The following is a 15,961-nucleotide window of genomic DNA, read 5'->3' as shown; positions in this document are numbered from 1 at the left end:
ACAGATCAATCGCCTGGTTTTACCACCCCCTGACCGCACATGTGAACAAGCCTGGAGAAATAGATAGTGCTACTAGTTACTTATTCAAAAAAAAGTAAAATGGTCAATAAAAACATAACACTGTCGTGGTCAATTCACCAATGCTTATAGCATGCGATATTTGTGTTTTTTACAAAACACCACATGCGACAATTAAAGTGACAGTCACTAGAATTAAATACTGCATTACCTGTGGTAATGATAAATAAATAAAATAAGTGTATTAACCCCTGCGCAACCTCTGTGCAAATTGAACCCTTTATTTTATGTCCTAATCTTTATATTGTTTGCTGCACACATTGATGTTTTTGTTCCCACACCTTAAGATAATTTGGTTCAATAATTAAAGGAGAAGTTCACCTTTTGCAACATGTATATAGTGCAAAAAATATAAAAAATGCAGAGGTGATCAAATACCACAAAAAGAAAGCTCTATTTGTGGGAAAAAATGACTTACGTTTTATTTGGGTACAGCGTCGCACAACTGCACAATTGTCAATTAAAGTAACTCAGTGCTGTATTGCAAAAAAAGACCCGGTCATGAAGGGGGGTAAATCTTCCGGAGCTCAAGTGGTTAAACATCTTCTTTCTTGCAATGTAGATTTGTATATCGAGCAGTTGACATACTCTTTACTTTAAGTTTTTATTTTTGAAAAGGCACCTAAAAGTACATGGGTACATTAACAAACAATTGGCAGTAGGGCAGGCTTGCTACCGGTAATCAAGTATACTACAAACAATCAAAAGTGCAACCATAAACAATAGCAGCTGAGACTCCTCTATCTTTTTGATACTCTTCCGATCCCAATCCCTATGTCCCAATTTAAGGCTGTCCAAAGAGCTTTTCTTAACTTCATTTGGCATTATCGAGCACATAGGGTTGCAGGTCCGGTGATGTTGGCTCCTAAATGGCGTGGAGGTCTGGGAGCCCCAGATCTGATCAAATATTACTATGCTACACACCTTAAACCAGTTATTACCTGGTCATCCCGGAAAGCCCCTACAGTATGGGCTGAAATTGAGATGAGCATCACCGGGCCTGCACACATCTGTGCCATGCTTTGGGCAGACCTTAAAACCTCCATGGGTCCACTTCGTAGCATTTGTCTGGCCCCAATGCTGTTTTCCTTGGAAATCTGGAGGAAATGCCTAAAGTTGTTTCCTCTGGCCTCCCAATGCCCTCCTTTGCTAAACATACTGTTTAATCCAGATATCCCAGACAGCCTAGCATATGATAGAGTGATTCCTTGGTCCGAAGCTGGTTTGTTTCAACTCCGCAAAATAGTGCATCCGCTCACCAGGAGGCTTCTATCATTCGCGGAATTGCAGAAACAGCACCAAATTCCCAAACAACTCTTCCACTCCTATCTGCAAATCAGACACTACTTTGCTTCTAAATCCCCCACTCTCTGTCTTGACAAGCCAACTCCATTTGAATTTTTATGTGCTCAGGGCCCATATCAGGCCCATTTAATCTCTGACATTTATAGAATACTCCATGAATCGGTGCCCATTACGGAATCTTCTCATTCATATATGCGTAAGTGGTCGCAAGTGTTAGAACATCCCATCCTACTCCCACAATGGCAGAGAATATGGGAAGCCGTCTCTAAGTCATCCCGCTGTGTGGAACAGAAGGAAACGGCCTACAAGATTCTGCTCTTTTGGTATAGAACGCCTGAAATTTTAAATAAATATGATCCCAAGACCCCTGCGACGTGCTGGAGATGTCGAGGGGATATAGGTTCCCATTTCCATATCTTCTGGGCATGCCCATTGATCCGCCCATTTTGGATTACAATACAATCCTTCATCCAAGACTTGTTTGAGATTTCCCTCCCATTAGATCCTCTGTATTTCCTACTAGGGTTACAGTTTTCCTGGACTCTCTAGACATGCTCAGAAGCTCGCCACCTTTATTTTGTTAGCAGCTAAGAGAGCTATCCCTATACGGTGGCTATCACGTACTCCGCCCACTTTCCCCCAAGTCTTGCAGAACCTAGAACATATCGGCCGAATGGAGAAGCTTACAGCCATAGTCCATGACACTATGCCTCAGTTCTCTATGATTTGGGATCTGTGGTATCGCTCTAAACTATATGCTGCTACTTAATATAGTCTTCTGATTTTGGACCTCCTACGCTGAGTTTAAGGCTCAAATTGACCGTTCACACTGTTTCATGCCCTTCTAAAGAAATGAAGTTTTCACCTTTCCTGCTCACTGTCCTATGCCTATTTGATTGTGACGATTGCTGTTTTGTACCGCAAATAATTGTTAATTTATGTGAGGATACACTGAATGTGCTGAAATATCCTGCCCCCCCCCCCTCCTCTTTCTTCCCTCCCCTCTCCTTCCTCCCCTCCCCTCTCTGTTTCTGATTTGTCTTATATGATGGACTTACTGTTTACCTGTGCATTGATGCAAGCATAAGACACTTTGTCATTGTTATCTTTATATTTTCAATAAAAATACAATAAAAAAAACAAACAAAAAAAAAACAATAGCAGCTGGAGATACAGACATCATCCCTCACAGGGAGGGCTAAAGCCAGATGAGCAATAAAAGGGGTCACCCTGTCTGGAGCCCATAACTAGAGGATAACTAAGGAAGAGACCAGGGGTCCCCCCCGACACCCCAAAAAGGGATCTTGCTGTGCCAGGGTAGGGGTAAAATCCCCCTGACACCCCCCCATCCCCCCAGGATGAGGGTATCCGAGGGGCAGCAGAAGAGGAGCTCCCCAATATGTGTTATATCTGCATTATGATCGTGTTATTTATCTGCCTATTAAGGCAATCATCAGAGATCAAGAAAGATAAAGAGAGGAGAGAGGACAGGATTGAGGGAAGGAAAAGCTACTCCTGAGTAAGGGGGAGAGGGTGGAGGTCTGGATCAACCACCAACTCAATTGGTGATTGTTACATCTATTGTTTAGATCTTAATGCCTGGGGGGAGCCCAGGGGCACTCCTGGTAAGAGGGAGATTCCTGTGTACCTGGCCCATGGATCCCACACCTTTCTAAATTTCGGTGTGGTGTCCATCAGGATGCCGGACAATTTTTCCTGGGACATAATCCAGGATATCTTCCTCTTAGCTGCAAGGAGAGAGGGTCTGGGTTGTTTCCATGCAGTAGCTATTGCAATTTTGGCACCTAGGAGGATAAAGTGGGTCAGTTTCTGGGCGTTTTTGGGGAGTGAAGGAACACGAGTGTTGAGCAGTACTTCCGGAGTCCTGGGGACCTGGCAGCTTGTTACCCTGAGAATCATGTTGAAAATTTTGCTCCAGAATGATCGGAGCCTGGGGCACTCCCACCAATTATGGGTCATAGAGCCATGGTGTTGATACCCTGTAAAGCATAAAGGGTTTGCCGTGGGGTAAATTTAGCCAATCTGGAGGGAGTGAGATACCATCTGGTTATCAATTTGATGCTAGCTTCCATAAGTGATATGTTTTGGATCCCCTGAAAGGATCTAGTCAGAGCCGCCTGCCAGGTCTCCAAACTGTTTGTGATTTGGAGGTCGGCCTCCCAAGCTGTCATATAGGGAGTTTTGCCCGTTGGGCCAGTGAGGGCCGAGTAGATTACCGATATGCCGCCCCTCTGCTCCCCAACCCTACCACACCAAGTTTCATATTCAGTAAAAGCGGGTGGGAGGGGCTTGTTCTTCCATTGCGAGTGCAAAAAATTGGATATTTGCTGAAAGCGGAATCTTTCCAAATGAGGGAGCTCCAAGTTTTCAATACAATGGGAGAGGGGGACCGGGCCCTTGGAGGGGAAGTAGGGTCCTATCCGGTATAGTCCCTTATCTAACCACCATTTGAAGGCGATAATGTTTAGGCCAGGAGGGAAAGCGGGATTGCGAAAGATACGAGCCAGGGGGCGCACAGCAGAGACCAATGTCGGCAACCCACGAAGAGTGTCCCACAGGGAGCAGGAATGGAAAAGGGTAGGTGAAAGGATGGGAGGCCTAGGTTTGGGGGGAGCACCACAATAGATAATCTAAGGTGAATAAGGGGACAGCTTGACATTCGATGGACATCCAGTCCGGTTTTTCGTATTTGGAGTAGATCGTGGAGAGTTGGGCCAGGCGGGCTTGAAGGTTGGGCAAGCCCAACCCTCCCCTATGCCTATGAAGGAAAAGTGTGTTTTGTGGGATACGGTACCCCTTATTTCAGTATCTTGCTTTGCAATGTTCGTAGGTGATCCTTCCTTACAGGAATAGGGAGTGCACGAAAGTAATATAAGATTTTAGGGAGAAGGGTCATTTTGATGGAATTGATCCGGCCCAGCCAGGATAATTCGCGTTTGGACCATGTCTTGAGATCAGCTTCTAATTGCCTGTAGAGTTTTGAATATTTTTGATTGTACAACGTCTCAGTCCTAGGTATTTGATGGAGGCATCGCTCCATTGGAATGGGAATGAGTGTTTAAGAGAGGAGGCCAGTTGGGTGGGGAGAGATATATTGAGAGCCACGGATTTGGAATAATTGACTCGTAACCCCGAAATTTTGGCAAAGTCATCCAGGACTCGAGATAAATTAGGTAAGGTGGTGATTTGAGGAGGTGAGAAATAAGAGTATGTCGTCGGCAAAGAGCCCGCATTTGTGTGTCTGGCCATCGCACTGGACTCCCCTGATGTCAGTATTGTGACGAACGGCTATTGCTAATGTTTCAATAGCTATTGCAAATATGAGGGGTGACAGGGGGCACCCTTGTCTGGTACCCCTAGTGATGGGTATGGGCGTGGAGTGGTATCTCTGAAGTCTAATTTGGGCCTTTGGATGGGAGTATAAAGCTCGTAGAAGACCAAGAAAGCGAACCCCGAATCCCCACCTTTCAAAGACCTGGAAGATGTACTGCCAGGAGACCGAGTCGAAGGCCTTCTGGATGTCTAGGGATAGGAGGAAGCCCGATTGTTTAGGTCCCCCCTCCCAATTCGATTGTAATATTGAGACAATATCTACCGCCCTCCTTATTTGATCTGGTCCCTGTCTGCCGGGGATAAACCCAACTTGATCCTTGTGGACATATTGTCCAATGAAGGATGCCAACCTATTGGCCATTACTTTCGTGAGAATTTTGAGGTCATTGTTAATGAGAGATAGGTCTGTAGTTACTTACATCTTCCAAGTTCTTATCAGGTTAAGGTATGACCGTAATGAATGCTGTATTTAGGTTGGGGATCCAGGGGGCTTCCATTGGCTTTGTGATTGGCAAGATTGGTTAAATGAGGGGCCGGAGTATTAGCAAAAGCTTTGTAGTAAGGTATCGATAGTCCGTCAGGGCCTGGAGCGGAGCCTTTCTTGAGGTCCTTTATGACTCCCAGGCCTTCTTCTACCCTGATGGGGGAGTCCATTATTTGTTTGTGTGAATCAGATATAGAGGGTATGGGAAGACCCTCCAAGAATTGTGGGAGGAGGTTCGCTTTGGGAGGGGGTGGGCTGCTGTATAAGGAAGCATAGAAGTCCTGAAAAGCGTTCAGGACTTGGATTGGATGTGGGCGACTGACCCGCAGTTCTGATTTTGGGGAGGGTGTTTAACTTGGTTCTAGGGGATAGTCTGTTGGCTAGAAGTGTGCCTATTTTGTTTGCCTGCGTATAGAATTTGTGGCCGGACCATCGAATAGACTTTTCAGCTTTAGTGGTTAGGGCAAGATTGAGGTCTAGTCTTGTCAAGTAGGGCGGTGGGGGCTCGGCGAGGCTTTTTTTGTGTAGGGCTCTGAGTTTTGAGTATTCCTTTTCCAGCTTGGTAATATCTGATTGCCGTTCGCGTTTAATTTGGGTGCCCATCTGAATGAGCTTGCCCCTGGCTTTGTGTGCCGCCCAAAGGGTTTCGGGGGATATGTCTGTCGTTGTGTTAAGGGAAAAATATTCTTGTAGGGCTTTATCAAGTTCTACTATTCTTGTTGGCTCGGATAATAGAGATTCGTTTAATCTCCAATGTCTGGAGTGACTCCCTCCAGAACCCGCAATGATTGTTACAATTACCAGGGAGTGATCGGAGACCACCGTGTCTTTGATGGAAGCTTTGACGACCTGGAACAGGAGCGAGGTAGGTACAAGGATGTGGTCAATTCTCGCGTAGAATTGGTGAGGAGTGGAGAAGTGGGTAAAGTCCCTCTTCGAGGGGTTTAATTCCTGCCAGGAGTCAGACAGGCCATAGGCGTGAATTAATTTGGCGACCCGCAGGCTTACTTTAGAGGGCCGGGTCAATCGAGAATGAAGGGTTGAGGATTTGTCAAGGCCCTGGTCGAAGGCTACATTGGAGTCCCCTCCGACGATAACTGTCCCTTCTAGATGGTGGGCCAGGGTACGCAGCAGGGATTCAAAGAATGTGGCTTGGCCCATGTTCGGGGCATAGTAGGAGACCAGGGAATACAGGTGGTCTCCCACCTTGCCCTTGATTAGGAGGAATCTTCCTCCCGGGTCTGCCCTTTCAAAAATTTTGTTGAATTTACATGTTTTGGCTACCAATATGGCTACCCCTTTAGATTTTGGGTCCACACAAGCGAGATAGAATTGGGGGAAGTGGGTGTGAAGGAACTTGGGACTATACCGGATAGGGAGGTGTGTTTCCTGAAGTAGGATCATGTCCAGTTTCAGGGACTTATAGTATCAAAAACTTTTCTACGTTTGATGGGAGAATTAAGGCCCTGGATATTGTGTGAGGCTACCTTGAGCCTAGTGTCTGGGTGGTCAGCCATGGAGCAGAGGGGGAGCCCAGCATCTGAATACAGCCTCACTTGCCCAATAAGCGGCGGGGATCCAGGCGGCAGTAGTGAGGTCCATGGCCTGTTGTGATCTCGTTGAGGATTGTGCAACATAGGAGATCCAGTACATACCTAAAAAATATGACCGTATCAGAAACATAATTTGCAGAAGTATCTTTTCATGTGGGGGGGAGAGAGGGGAGTATAGGAAATGGAAGAAAAGGACTTCTAGAAGAGGAAAGAGGAGTTTGGGGCAGGAGACACCCCCCCCCCCCCGAAACCCTAAGAGCGTTCAATAACATCATCTGACCCTTATGGTCAGATGTCTCGACCCTCAGGCGCCCGAGAGAGACAGAGGGTGGGGGAGGTACGCAAGTGATCCCTCGCGGAACCAGGGACCCCCAGACGGGAAAAATCCCAATCTAGGAATGTGGAGGTAAAACGTGAAGCACAGCAAAACATTAGCGTAGAGATGAAACAAAAACAGAACATTCAAAATAAAGAATGAGTCCCCAGATATGGGGTAACTTCTTGGCTCCATATCCCTCTGCAGTGGCTGCTGAGAGCTCTTCAAGGCTCAATAGGAGGGAGCAGGAGGGAGAAGTGAGTTCAGAGGCAGTCCATTTGAGGGAAAGGGGAATAGCCAGGCATCTAGGGGTATCATAAACTGAGGTTGGTACAGTTGGGAATAGCAGAGGTCCTAGGGGACAATGGGGGCCAGAACAGGTGGAGGACAGGTCCCCCGATGGTGGGGGGGGGGGGGGGGGGGAGTCCTCTGGCCCTCTCCAGGACCTCGGGCAATAAGTCACGAAGTGGGAGGGCAGAAAGTGGAGCCTGGGTGATTCTCGGGTAAGTGCGTTGTCCTTGACTTTCTTGGCTCTTCCAGAAGTCCATATAGGGGATTGCGGGCTGTTGGGTGTTGGTCTTTTGTTGGAGCTGTGCCCAGAATTCGAGGTATACATGTCAGCTTCTTGGGAGATAAGTTTCAGCCGGATGAGAAGTTTTTCCCCTTCAGGGAAGGTTGAGAATGCGTAGGTTTTCCCTTTGTCGGAGAATCGAACAGCGAAGGGGAAGGCCCACTTGTATTTTTATTTCCCTCTGCATCAGCACAAGCAAAAGAGGTTTTAATGCTCTCTGTCTTTGTATTGTAGATGGGGAGAGATCTGCAATAATCTGTATCTGGTGACCCTGACACATGATATGCTGCAGGGACCTGGCTCTCTTCATGACTTCTTCCTTCACAGAAAAATGGTGGGGCTTGGAGATCACATCACGTTGGGTACCATCTTTCCTAGGAGGACCGAGGGTTCTATGGACCCCATCTAGTTCCACCTTTGGAGCTGAGATGTCAGGGATTAGCTGTGTGATTAGGTCATGGACCACCGCGGATACATCCATTACCGTTTCCGAGAGCCCGCGGATTCTGATGTTGTATCCCCGCGACCTATTTTCAAGGTTATCTATGCGGGCCGTGGTCAGATCAAGTTGCTCCTGCACCGAATAAATGTGTCTGGAGTTTTGGTTGGTTATGGCAATGGTGTCCTCCAATTTGTGTTCGATCGTTTCGATCCGTGAGCCCAGATTAATAAAGTCAGCTTTTAGTTCCCCGGTGATTTTCAGGGCAGCTTGGGATAGTCCCTTCTCCAGCAGTTCAGAGAATTTGTGAAATAGAGCATCCATGTGGGATACTGGGTCTCTATGGGGGACTAGGCCTGCTTGAGAAGCTGAGTGAGGCCCTGTGGGGGATGGGGAGAAGTCCTGAATGGTGCGTTCCAGGAGGGATACAGTGGAGGCCGGGGACGGAGTGGTGTCCTTGGGGGGGGGGGGGGGCCTGAGGCTGCCTGGAGTAGCATGGGAAGGTGCATGGGCTGGCTCTGACCTGTAGACCACCAAGCATGTGGAGCGGTGTTCCTGGGATAGGAGCTGTGCTGCGGTGGCCATCTTGGATTTCTCCCTCTCTCCCAGCAATGCGAACAGCGGTCCCAAATTAAGTTTTACCGGTCATCCGGTAGTGTGCCCAGGCTCGTTTGGGAGCTATCAGTGCCGCTTGTGGAGCGTTTGGTGGGCCGTGCTGTGCGCTAGGGGTCCCGTTGTTTAGCGAGGCAGCGGAGCTCTAGATGATCGCGGCCATCTTGTGAGCCTCGAGCATGCGCACGCAGTTGACATACTCTTAAATGGTGTTCCAATTGCCTACTAACCTAGTCCATGATTACTCAGCCTTTAATTTGTGTTTGTTCTGAATTTTTTTTTGTTTGTAGATTGTTTCATGGAAATGTATATAAAATCTCATACATTGCATTGGTAGTACATTCATTGATGTATATCAATTTGTATTTCCAGAGTTTAGACTTTCTATTTTAAAGTGCTTTTCTGTGTTTTTCTTCAGTTGCCTGAAAAACTTAATAAAACATATGATTGGATTAATTTGTGGAGGTTTTGGAGTCCTGGAAGCAAAACACCTGGGTTACGGATAAAGGAATACTTGGAACTGCTTAAGAAAAAGGTATACGTTGACTAACCTTGTGCTTAAAAATTGCTTGCATAAATAAAAAAATATGCGTAGTTCAATTAGGCAAACATTTGTTTATAACCTCTCATAATGCTCATGTTATTCTTAATTTGACAGCAAAAATATATGTAGTTACATAATGCACCATTTATTTAGCACTAGAGTCATTCTAAACCGGTACCATCAGTTAGCTTTTTTTCCTTGCTTTCTTCTATGAACTAAAAGAAGTGCAAACAAATTTTAACACATAGGCAAGTAGCAAATATTTTGTCGTTTTATGAGGGTATTACAAGTCAGCTAGCAGCTCCTGGCACAATACTGAAGGCCAGGTTAAAGAGCAGTTCCAGGCTCCCCCCAAAAACACTGTCTCTGCTGTATTTTAATATAAGGACAACTACCTGTCCAGGGATCCAGCTGTGTCCTCACCCAAACCGATAGTTTAATCGTCTTTGGGTGCAGGTCAAGTAAGGAAAACGGGAAGTGCGGCTTCAGACTGCTTCCTGCTGCGTATGGTCGAGCTGTGCTGTGCCTTGTGAATGGTCCTGTAGTCTTCTGGGACCTGTGATGTTTGCCAGAAGGCTGCAGAAGGAGGGGGAGCCAAACTTCCGACTCAGATCGTTGTGGCGATCTGATCCAGATCTAGGAGCGGGTACCTGTTAAAACCAGGTACCCTCCCCCGAAAAAGTGGCAAATGTGGCAGTGGAGGGTGCAAACAAGTGGAACGTCCTCTTTTGGCCAGTTTTCATCTTTCAGAGCTGTCACACTTTGAATGTATGACCTTTTTTCACAAATAGAACTTTCTTTTGGTGGTATTTAATCACCACTGGGTTTTTTTATTTAATTTTTGCTAAATAAACTAACAACATCTAACATTGTCACCAATGCAGTAATGTTGTATAACTAGTGTTGTGGTGATCAGGGACACAGACTGGTGACCGTATGTGTTTTGTTGTGATTAGCTGTGATTGGCCACAGCTAATTGCCTGGTACAGAAGGGCTTTACTTGGATCTGGCTGTAAAATGTGACCAATCACAGCTAGCAACATAATTTTACACAGTGAATGTTTTTTTTTTTGTTTTTTTTTGTTTGTTTTTTAAAGAATTACATGCATGGGTAGCACACACCATTAAGCTGCAGCAACCCACACACTGTCTTTTTGGTTTAGTGTTTTGGTTTATTGTCTTTACCTTTTTTTTGCGCGAGTGACCCATAACATTATAACTAGACTTTAGTAAGTTTTAGGGACTAAACCTCCTGCCTCTTTGACCTAGTTTTTGTGGTCTGCAGGTGCATTGGTATGGTAGGCCTGTTGGCCTTAGGAATTTTTGTTTTCTTCAACTGTTCTTTTTGATGGGTTTTTTTTTATTTATTTTTTTAGATGTGTTAAATTGGTCCATTTTGCTGCCCTTCAGGTTCCCGCTTTCCCTGTCCTTCAGTCTGTTGCCCCAACTTTCCTGCTCCTCGGATGCCCATGACTAGTACATATCTAAAGACTTTTACTGTCCTCTTGTGAAATGTCTGGGAGCTTAACTCTAAATTCAAATGCCCATTAATATTCAAATATGTTACATCCAATGCCCCACAGATATTATTACTACAAGAGATGCACCTCTTGGGTTGCAAAAGTTTAGGTTAATGCTAGGCTAAAGGCATAGGGCACTCTGCCATTGTCTCTGTTGGGCTGTATTGATTTAATTAAAATTGAACTCCCCATATGGAAGCCAGGATCTTTTTTTTTTTTTTTTTTTTTTTTTTTTTATCGCTCTCCACAAAGGATCCCTAAATTATTTTTGTTCAATTAAATACATAGACTTTTTTCATCCTGTCTGTGAGGCCCCCAGGCACTGCACTACAAGTTTGCTACTTTAACCACTTCCCGCCCACCGTATACTAAAATGACGGCTGGCGGGATGCGCTCTTGTTCTGGGATTACATCATATGATGGCGCCCCAAAACAGCCGCTCTCGTGTGCCCAGCCATTTGAGCTGCATGTTCCTAGGACACTGCGAGACCCGATCTCGGTAAAGAGCCAATGACGTGGCTCTTTACCCATGTGATGATCGGCGATGTACATTCGCAGCCGGTCACATGTAAACAAGGAAGTGCAGTTTATTGTCTCTCCTCAGCTCATACTGATGGAGTGTGAGGTGAGGAGAGCTGATCAGCGGCATCATTTCGCAGGGGAGACATATACATGTAATCGGGGCACTGATCATCAATGCCTGATTACAGTACAGCCCCCAGACTTTTTCCAAAAAAAAAAAAAAAAAAAAGTGCTTTCCTGGAGCATTTCAGTACTCGGAAATGCAGCTGAAGCAAACATCAACTATGGGTGGAAAGCCACAGTCAAAATCTCCGGGATAAAGTTGTGGACATAAACAAGTCACAAGATGGATACAAACACATTTTAAAGGCTTTATCAATGCCTAGAAGCACAGTGAAGTCTATTATTAAGAAGTGGAAGGTATTTGGTACAATGCAGACCCTCCCTGGATCAGGACGTTGGTCCAAACTGGATGAAAAAGCCAGGAAGAAACTGGTCAGAGAGACTACTAAGAGGCCTTCAGCAACTCTGAAGCAGTTGCAGGAATAAAAGAGTGGTCATTGTGTGCTTGTGATGACAACATCACAAATTCTCCACAAATGTGGCTTGTATGGGAGGGTTGCAAGAAAAAAAGGCACTCCTCAAGAAAGGCCACATGCAGTCATGACTGAGCTTTGCCAAAAAGCACCTTGAAGATTCCAAGGCCACATGAAAAAAGGTGTTATGGTCAGATGAGACTATATTTTAATTATTTGGCCTCAACATGGAACAATACATCTGGTGGAAATCCAATACAGCTCACCATTCCTACAGTAAATCGTGGAGATGGTAATATTGTTATGGGGGTGTTTCTCTGCAGTAGCGACTGGGGCACTTGTCAGGATAGAAGAAAAATGGATGGAGCAAAATACCATCAAAGTCTTGGAAAATCTGCTACCCTCTGCCAGAAAGGTGTCAATGGGAAGGATTACCTTCCAACATGACAATGATCCAAAGCACACAGCAAACATGAATGCAGAGTGGTTGAAGGAGAAAAAAAGCGAATCTCCTTGCATGGCTTAGAGCCCAGACTTAAACCCCATTGAAAATATGTGAATAGACTTGGAAGACTTCAGTCACCATCAAATTTAACTGAACTTGAGCAGTTCTGCAAAGAGTGGACAAATATTGCAAAATCTATATGTGCAAAGCTAGCAGAGACTTCTCCCAACAGACTAAATGCTGTGATTATAGCAAAGGCGGATCAGCAAAATACAAAAGGGGATGTTCCTTTTTCCAATTCAGTAATTCTGTCTTATTTCTTTTCTGGCATGTTTGGGTTATATCTTTCACTTGGAATGTTATACGTTGCACTAAATATAGCTGGATAAAACAAAAACTGTGTTTTTCCTAAATTCAGGCTGCAAAGCAACAACATTTGATTATTTTAACCACTTGGCGCCCGTACTATGTCTATTGACGTCATGGGCTTTCGGTGGTTATATCTGAATGATGCCTGAGGCCACAGACATCATTCAGATATCGGTGTTTTCAGCCAGCGATTCCCTGCACCATAAGAATGATCATAGCGGCTGTTCTGCCGCTTGATCATTCTTAAGGGTGGCAGGAGGGGACACCCCCCCTTCCAGCCGCCCTCCAGTGCTTGTACCGACTCACCGCTTCCATCGGTGAGTCGGTCACAGGATCCGCCGGCCCCCGTAAGTTACCATAGAGATTTCCGGCGGACCAGATCGTCCCCAGAGTCTCTATGATCTTTCGGAGGCCGGGCGCGATGTTATGACGTCACGCCCGGCCTCTGTATTCAAATTAATGGCGCCGATCTGGCTAGGAAGCCAGGATCTTTTTTTTTTTTTTTTTTTTTATTCTTCCCAGCCTAGAGGTGAGAGATGGGGTCTTATTGACCCCATATCTCACTGTAAATATGTCTGATCGTGCCATATTCCTATTACAAGGGATGTTTACATTCCTTGTAATAGGAATAAAAGTCATCAATTTTTTATTTTTATTTTTTTAAGTGTCAAACTAAAAAAATAAAAATAAAATTAACAATAATAAAAAAAAAAGTAAAGCGCCCCTGTTCCCGTGAGCTCGTACACAGAAGCGAATTTCAAAGACATGCAGGTAGGTTAATTGGCTTCTGTCCAAAATTGTCCCTAGTATATGAATGGGGACCTTGGATTGTGGGCTCCTTGAGGGTAGGGACTGATGTGAGTGGGCAATGTACAGGGATAGGGATAATTGTAGACACTCACTCACTCAGGTTGAACTGGATGGACTTGTGTCTTTATTTAACCTTACTAACTATGTAACTATGTAGCATACGTAAGTCCTGCCCACATATGAAAACGGTGTGTTCAAACCACACATTTGAGGAATCACGCGAACGTTAGAGCGAGAGCAATAATTCTCTAGACCTCCTCTGTAACCCAAAACATGTAACCAGTAAAAAAAAATTTAAAGCGTCGCCTATGGGGATTTTTAAATACCAAAGTTTGGCGCCATTCCACGAGCGCATGCAATTTTGAAGCGTGACATGTTGGGTATCTATCTACTCGGCGTATCCTCCTCTTTCACATTATGCAAAAAAAATTGGGCTAACTTTACTGTTTTTTTTTTTTTTGTTTGTTTTTTTTTAAGCATGAAACAGTTTTTGTTCTGAAAAAAACGTGTTCGAAAAATTGCTGCGCAAATACCGTGCGAGATAAAAAGTTGCAACGACCGCCATAGTATTCTCTACGGTCTTTGTCATATATAATGTTTGGGGGTTCGATGTAATTTTCTAGCAAAAAAATTAGGAATTTTACATGTAGGAGAGAAATGTCAGAATTGGCCTGAGCGCGAAGTGGTTAGAGGGGGTGATTCTTTTTTTTTTTTTTTCTTTTTTTTTTATATTCCCTGTAAATTTAAAAATATTTTAAAACTGATGTTTAGTAAAAAATGTTTTTTGGGGTACAGGTTCAGTCACATAATTTACCTATAATGAATTGTATTCCATGTCCTGCTATCTGTTCCTTAATGTAAAAATCTTCTTTCCAGTAATAGCGGGTCATCTTCACAGTGCTGCATTTCTGGCACTGCATGGGTTTATTGCCTTAATTCCAACATTAACATAATGCAAAGTCCTGACAGCCTCCCACCCTTTTCTGTCCTCCTCCAGTCACAACACTCCTTGCATTGACACAAGTGGTTATTGGGAAGTTCAGGGCTATAAAGAGGAGACCACGTCATTGGAGAGAAGATTTATACAGGAAGCAGCAATGTCCGCGGGGATACCCGCGCTCATCTGACGGGGAAGTGCTAATGTAAACAAGTATTTCCCCGTTCTGCCTAATGACACTGATCACAGCTCCCTGTAATCTGGAGCGGTGATCAGTGTTGTGTCACACACAGCCCCTCCTACCCCCCCCCCCCCCCCACCCCACAGTTAGAATCGCTCTCTAGGACACACGTAACCCATACAGCGCCACCTAGTGGTTAACCCCTTCACTGCCGGTCACATTTACACAGTAATCGGTGCATTTTTAATTAAACAGATCGCTGTATAAATGTGAATGGTCCCAAAACCGTGCCAAATGTGTCCGATCTGTCAGCCATCATGTCGCAGTCACGATAAAAATCGCTGATCGCCACCATTACTAGTATAAAAAAATATATATATTAATAAAAATGCCATCCCCTCTATTGTAGATGCTATAACTTTTGCGCAAACCAATCAAAGGCTTATTGCAAATTTCTTTTACCAAAAATAAGTAGAAGAATACGTATCGGCCTAAACTGAGGGAAAAATTATTTTTTATATATTTTTGGGGGATATTTATTACGGCAAAAAAGTAAAAAAGAATGTGTTTTTTGCAAAATTGTCGCTAGTTTTTTGTTAATAAAAACTGCAGAAGTGGTCAAATGCCACCAAAAGAAAGCTCTATTGGTGGGAAAAAGGGACATCAATTTTATTTGGGAGCCGCGTCGCATGACCACGCAATTGTCAGTTGAATCGACACAGTGCCGAATCGCAAAAAGTGATCTGGTCTTTGGCCAGCCAAATGGTCTGGGGGTTAAGTGGTTAAATGTGTGGTTTTTTTTGTTTTTGTTTTTTTGTTTTTTGAACATACCTATATTTATTGTTATCTGACTAAAGCTCAGAAGCAAGCAGTGTGATATAATTTGCCTCTAAGACCCCTTTTACATGGGTGACCCGATTCAGGCCTGTCTGCTAAAAACAGACGGGTGGTGAATCCGTCCCCCATCCGTCTGGTGGATCGGATCACAGGGTGGCTGGTTTACATCTGACCACCCATAGAGCAATTTTGTCCATATAGGCTATGCATAAGCAGAGCAGACACAGACCTGTCATCTGCCTGCTCAGCAGGCAACAGTGGAGAGAACAGTCTGAAGGTAAAAATGATATAGAGGTCGACCAATATATGGGCCAATATTTGGCGTTTTTTAATTAATCGGCATCGGCCGATTGTGCTGATAAAAAAAGGCCAATTATAACTTCAGCGCAACTTGCCAATGACTTCTGTAATAGAAGTCAATGTATGTTGCCTGAAATCTTCAGTGAAGCAACTTTTTTCCTCTCTGAGCTGTCTGCCAAGAAAAGAGCAAAGAGATACAATGTTTACACTTTTGAATGAACTCCACTCAGTGTGTAGAGTTTTCAGTT

At 44.6% G+C, this 15,961-nt stretch overlaps 1 protein-coding gene across 3 annotated transcripts in view; it reads left to right on the top strand.

Annotated features, from left to right (window-relative positions):
• OTULIN (OTU deubiquitinase with linear linkage specificity) overlaps nt 1-15,961 on the top strand; it is a 94,572-nt gene that overhangs the window by 70,526 nt on the left and 8,085 nt on the right. For all 3 annotated transcript variants that reach the window (XM_077492028.1, XM_077492029.1, XM_077492027.1), the window contains one exon: nt 9,131-9,247. In XM_077492028.1, the coding sequence (XP_077348154.1) occupies nt 9,131-9,247 (117 nt within the window). The remainder of the gene's footprint in view (nt 1-9,130; nt 9,248-15,961) is intronic.

Source organism: Lithobates pipiens, unplaced genomic scaffold, assembly GCF_037356315.1.
Source record: "Lithobates pipiens isolate NorthernLeopardFrog02 unplaced genomic scaffold, aLitPip1_a1.2 Scaffold_19, whole genome shotgun sequence".
Classification (NCBI taxonomy): domain Eukaryota; kingdom Metazoa; phylum Chordata; class Amphibia; order Anura; family Ranidae; genus Lithobates; species Lithobates pipiens.
The sequence above is the reverse complement of the archived record's forward strand: the minus strand, read 5'-3'. Positions and strand labels throughout refer to the sequence as shown.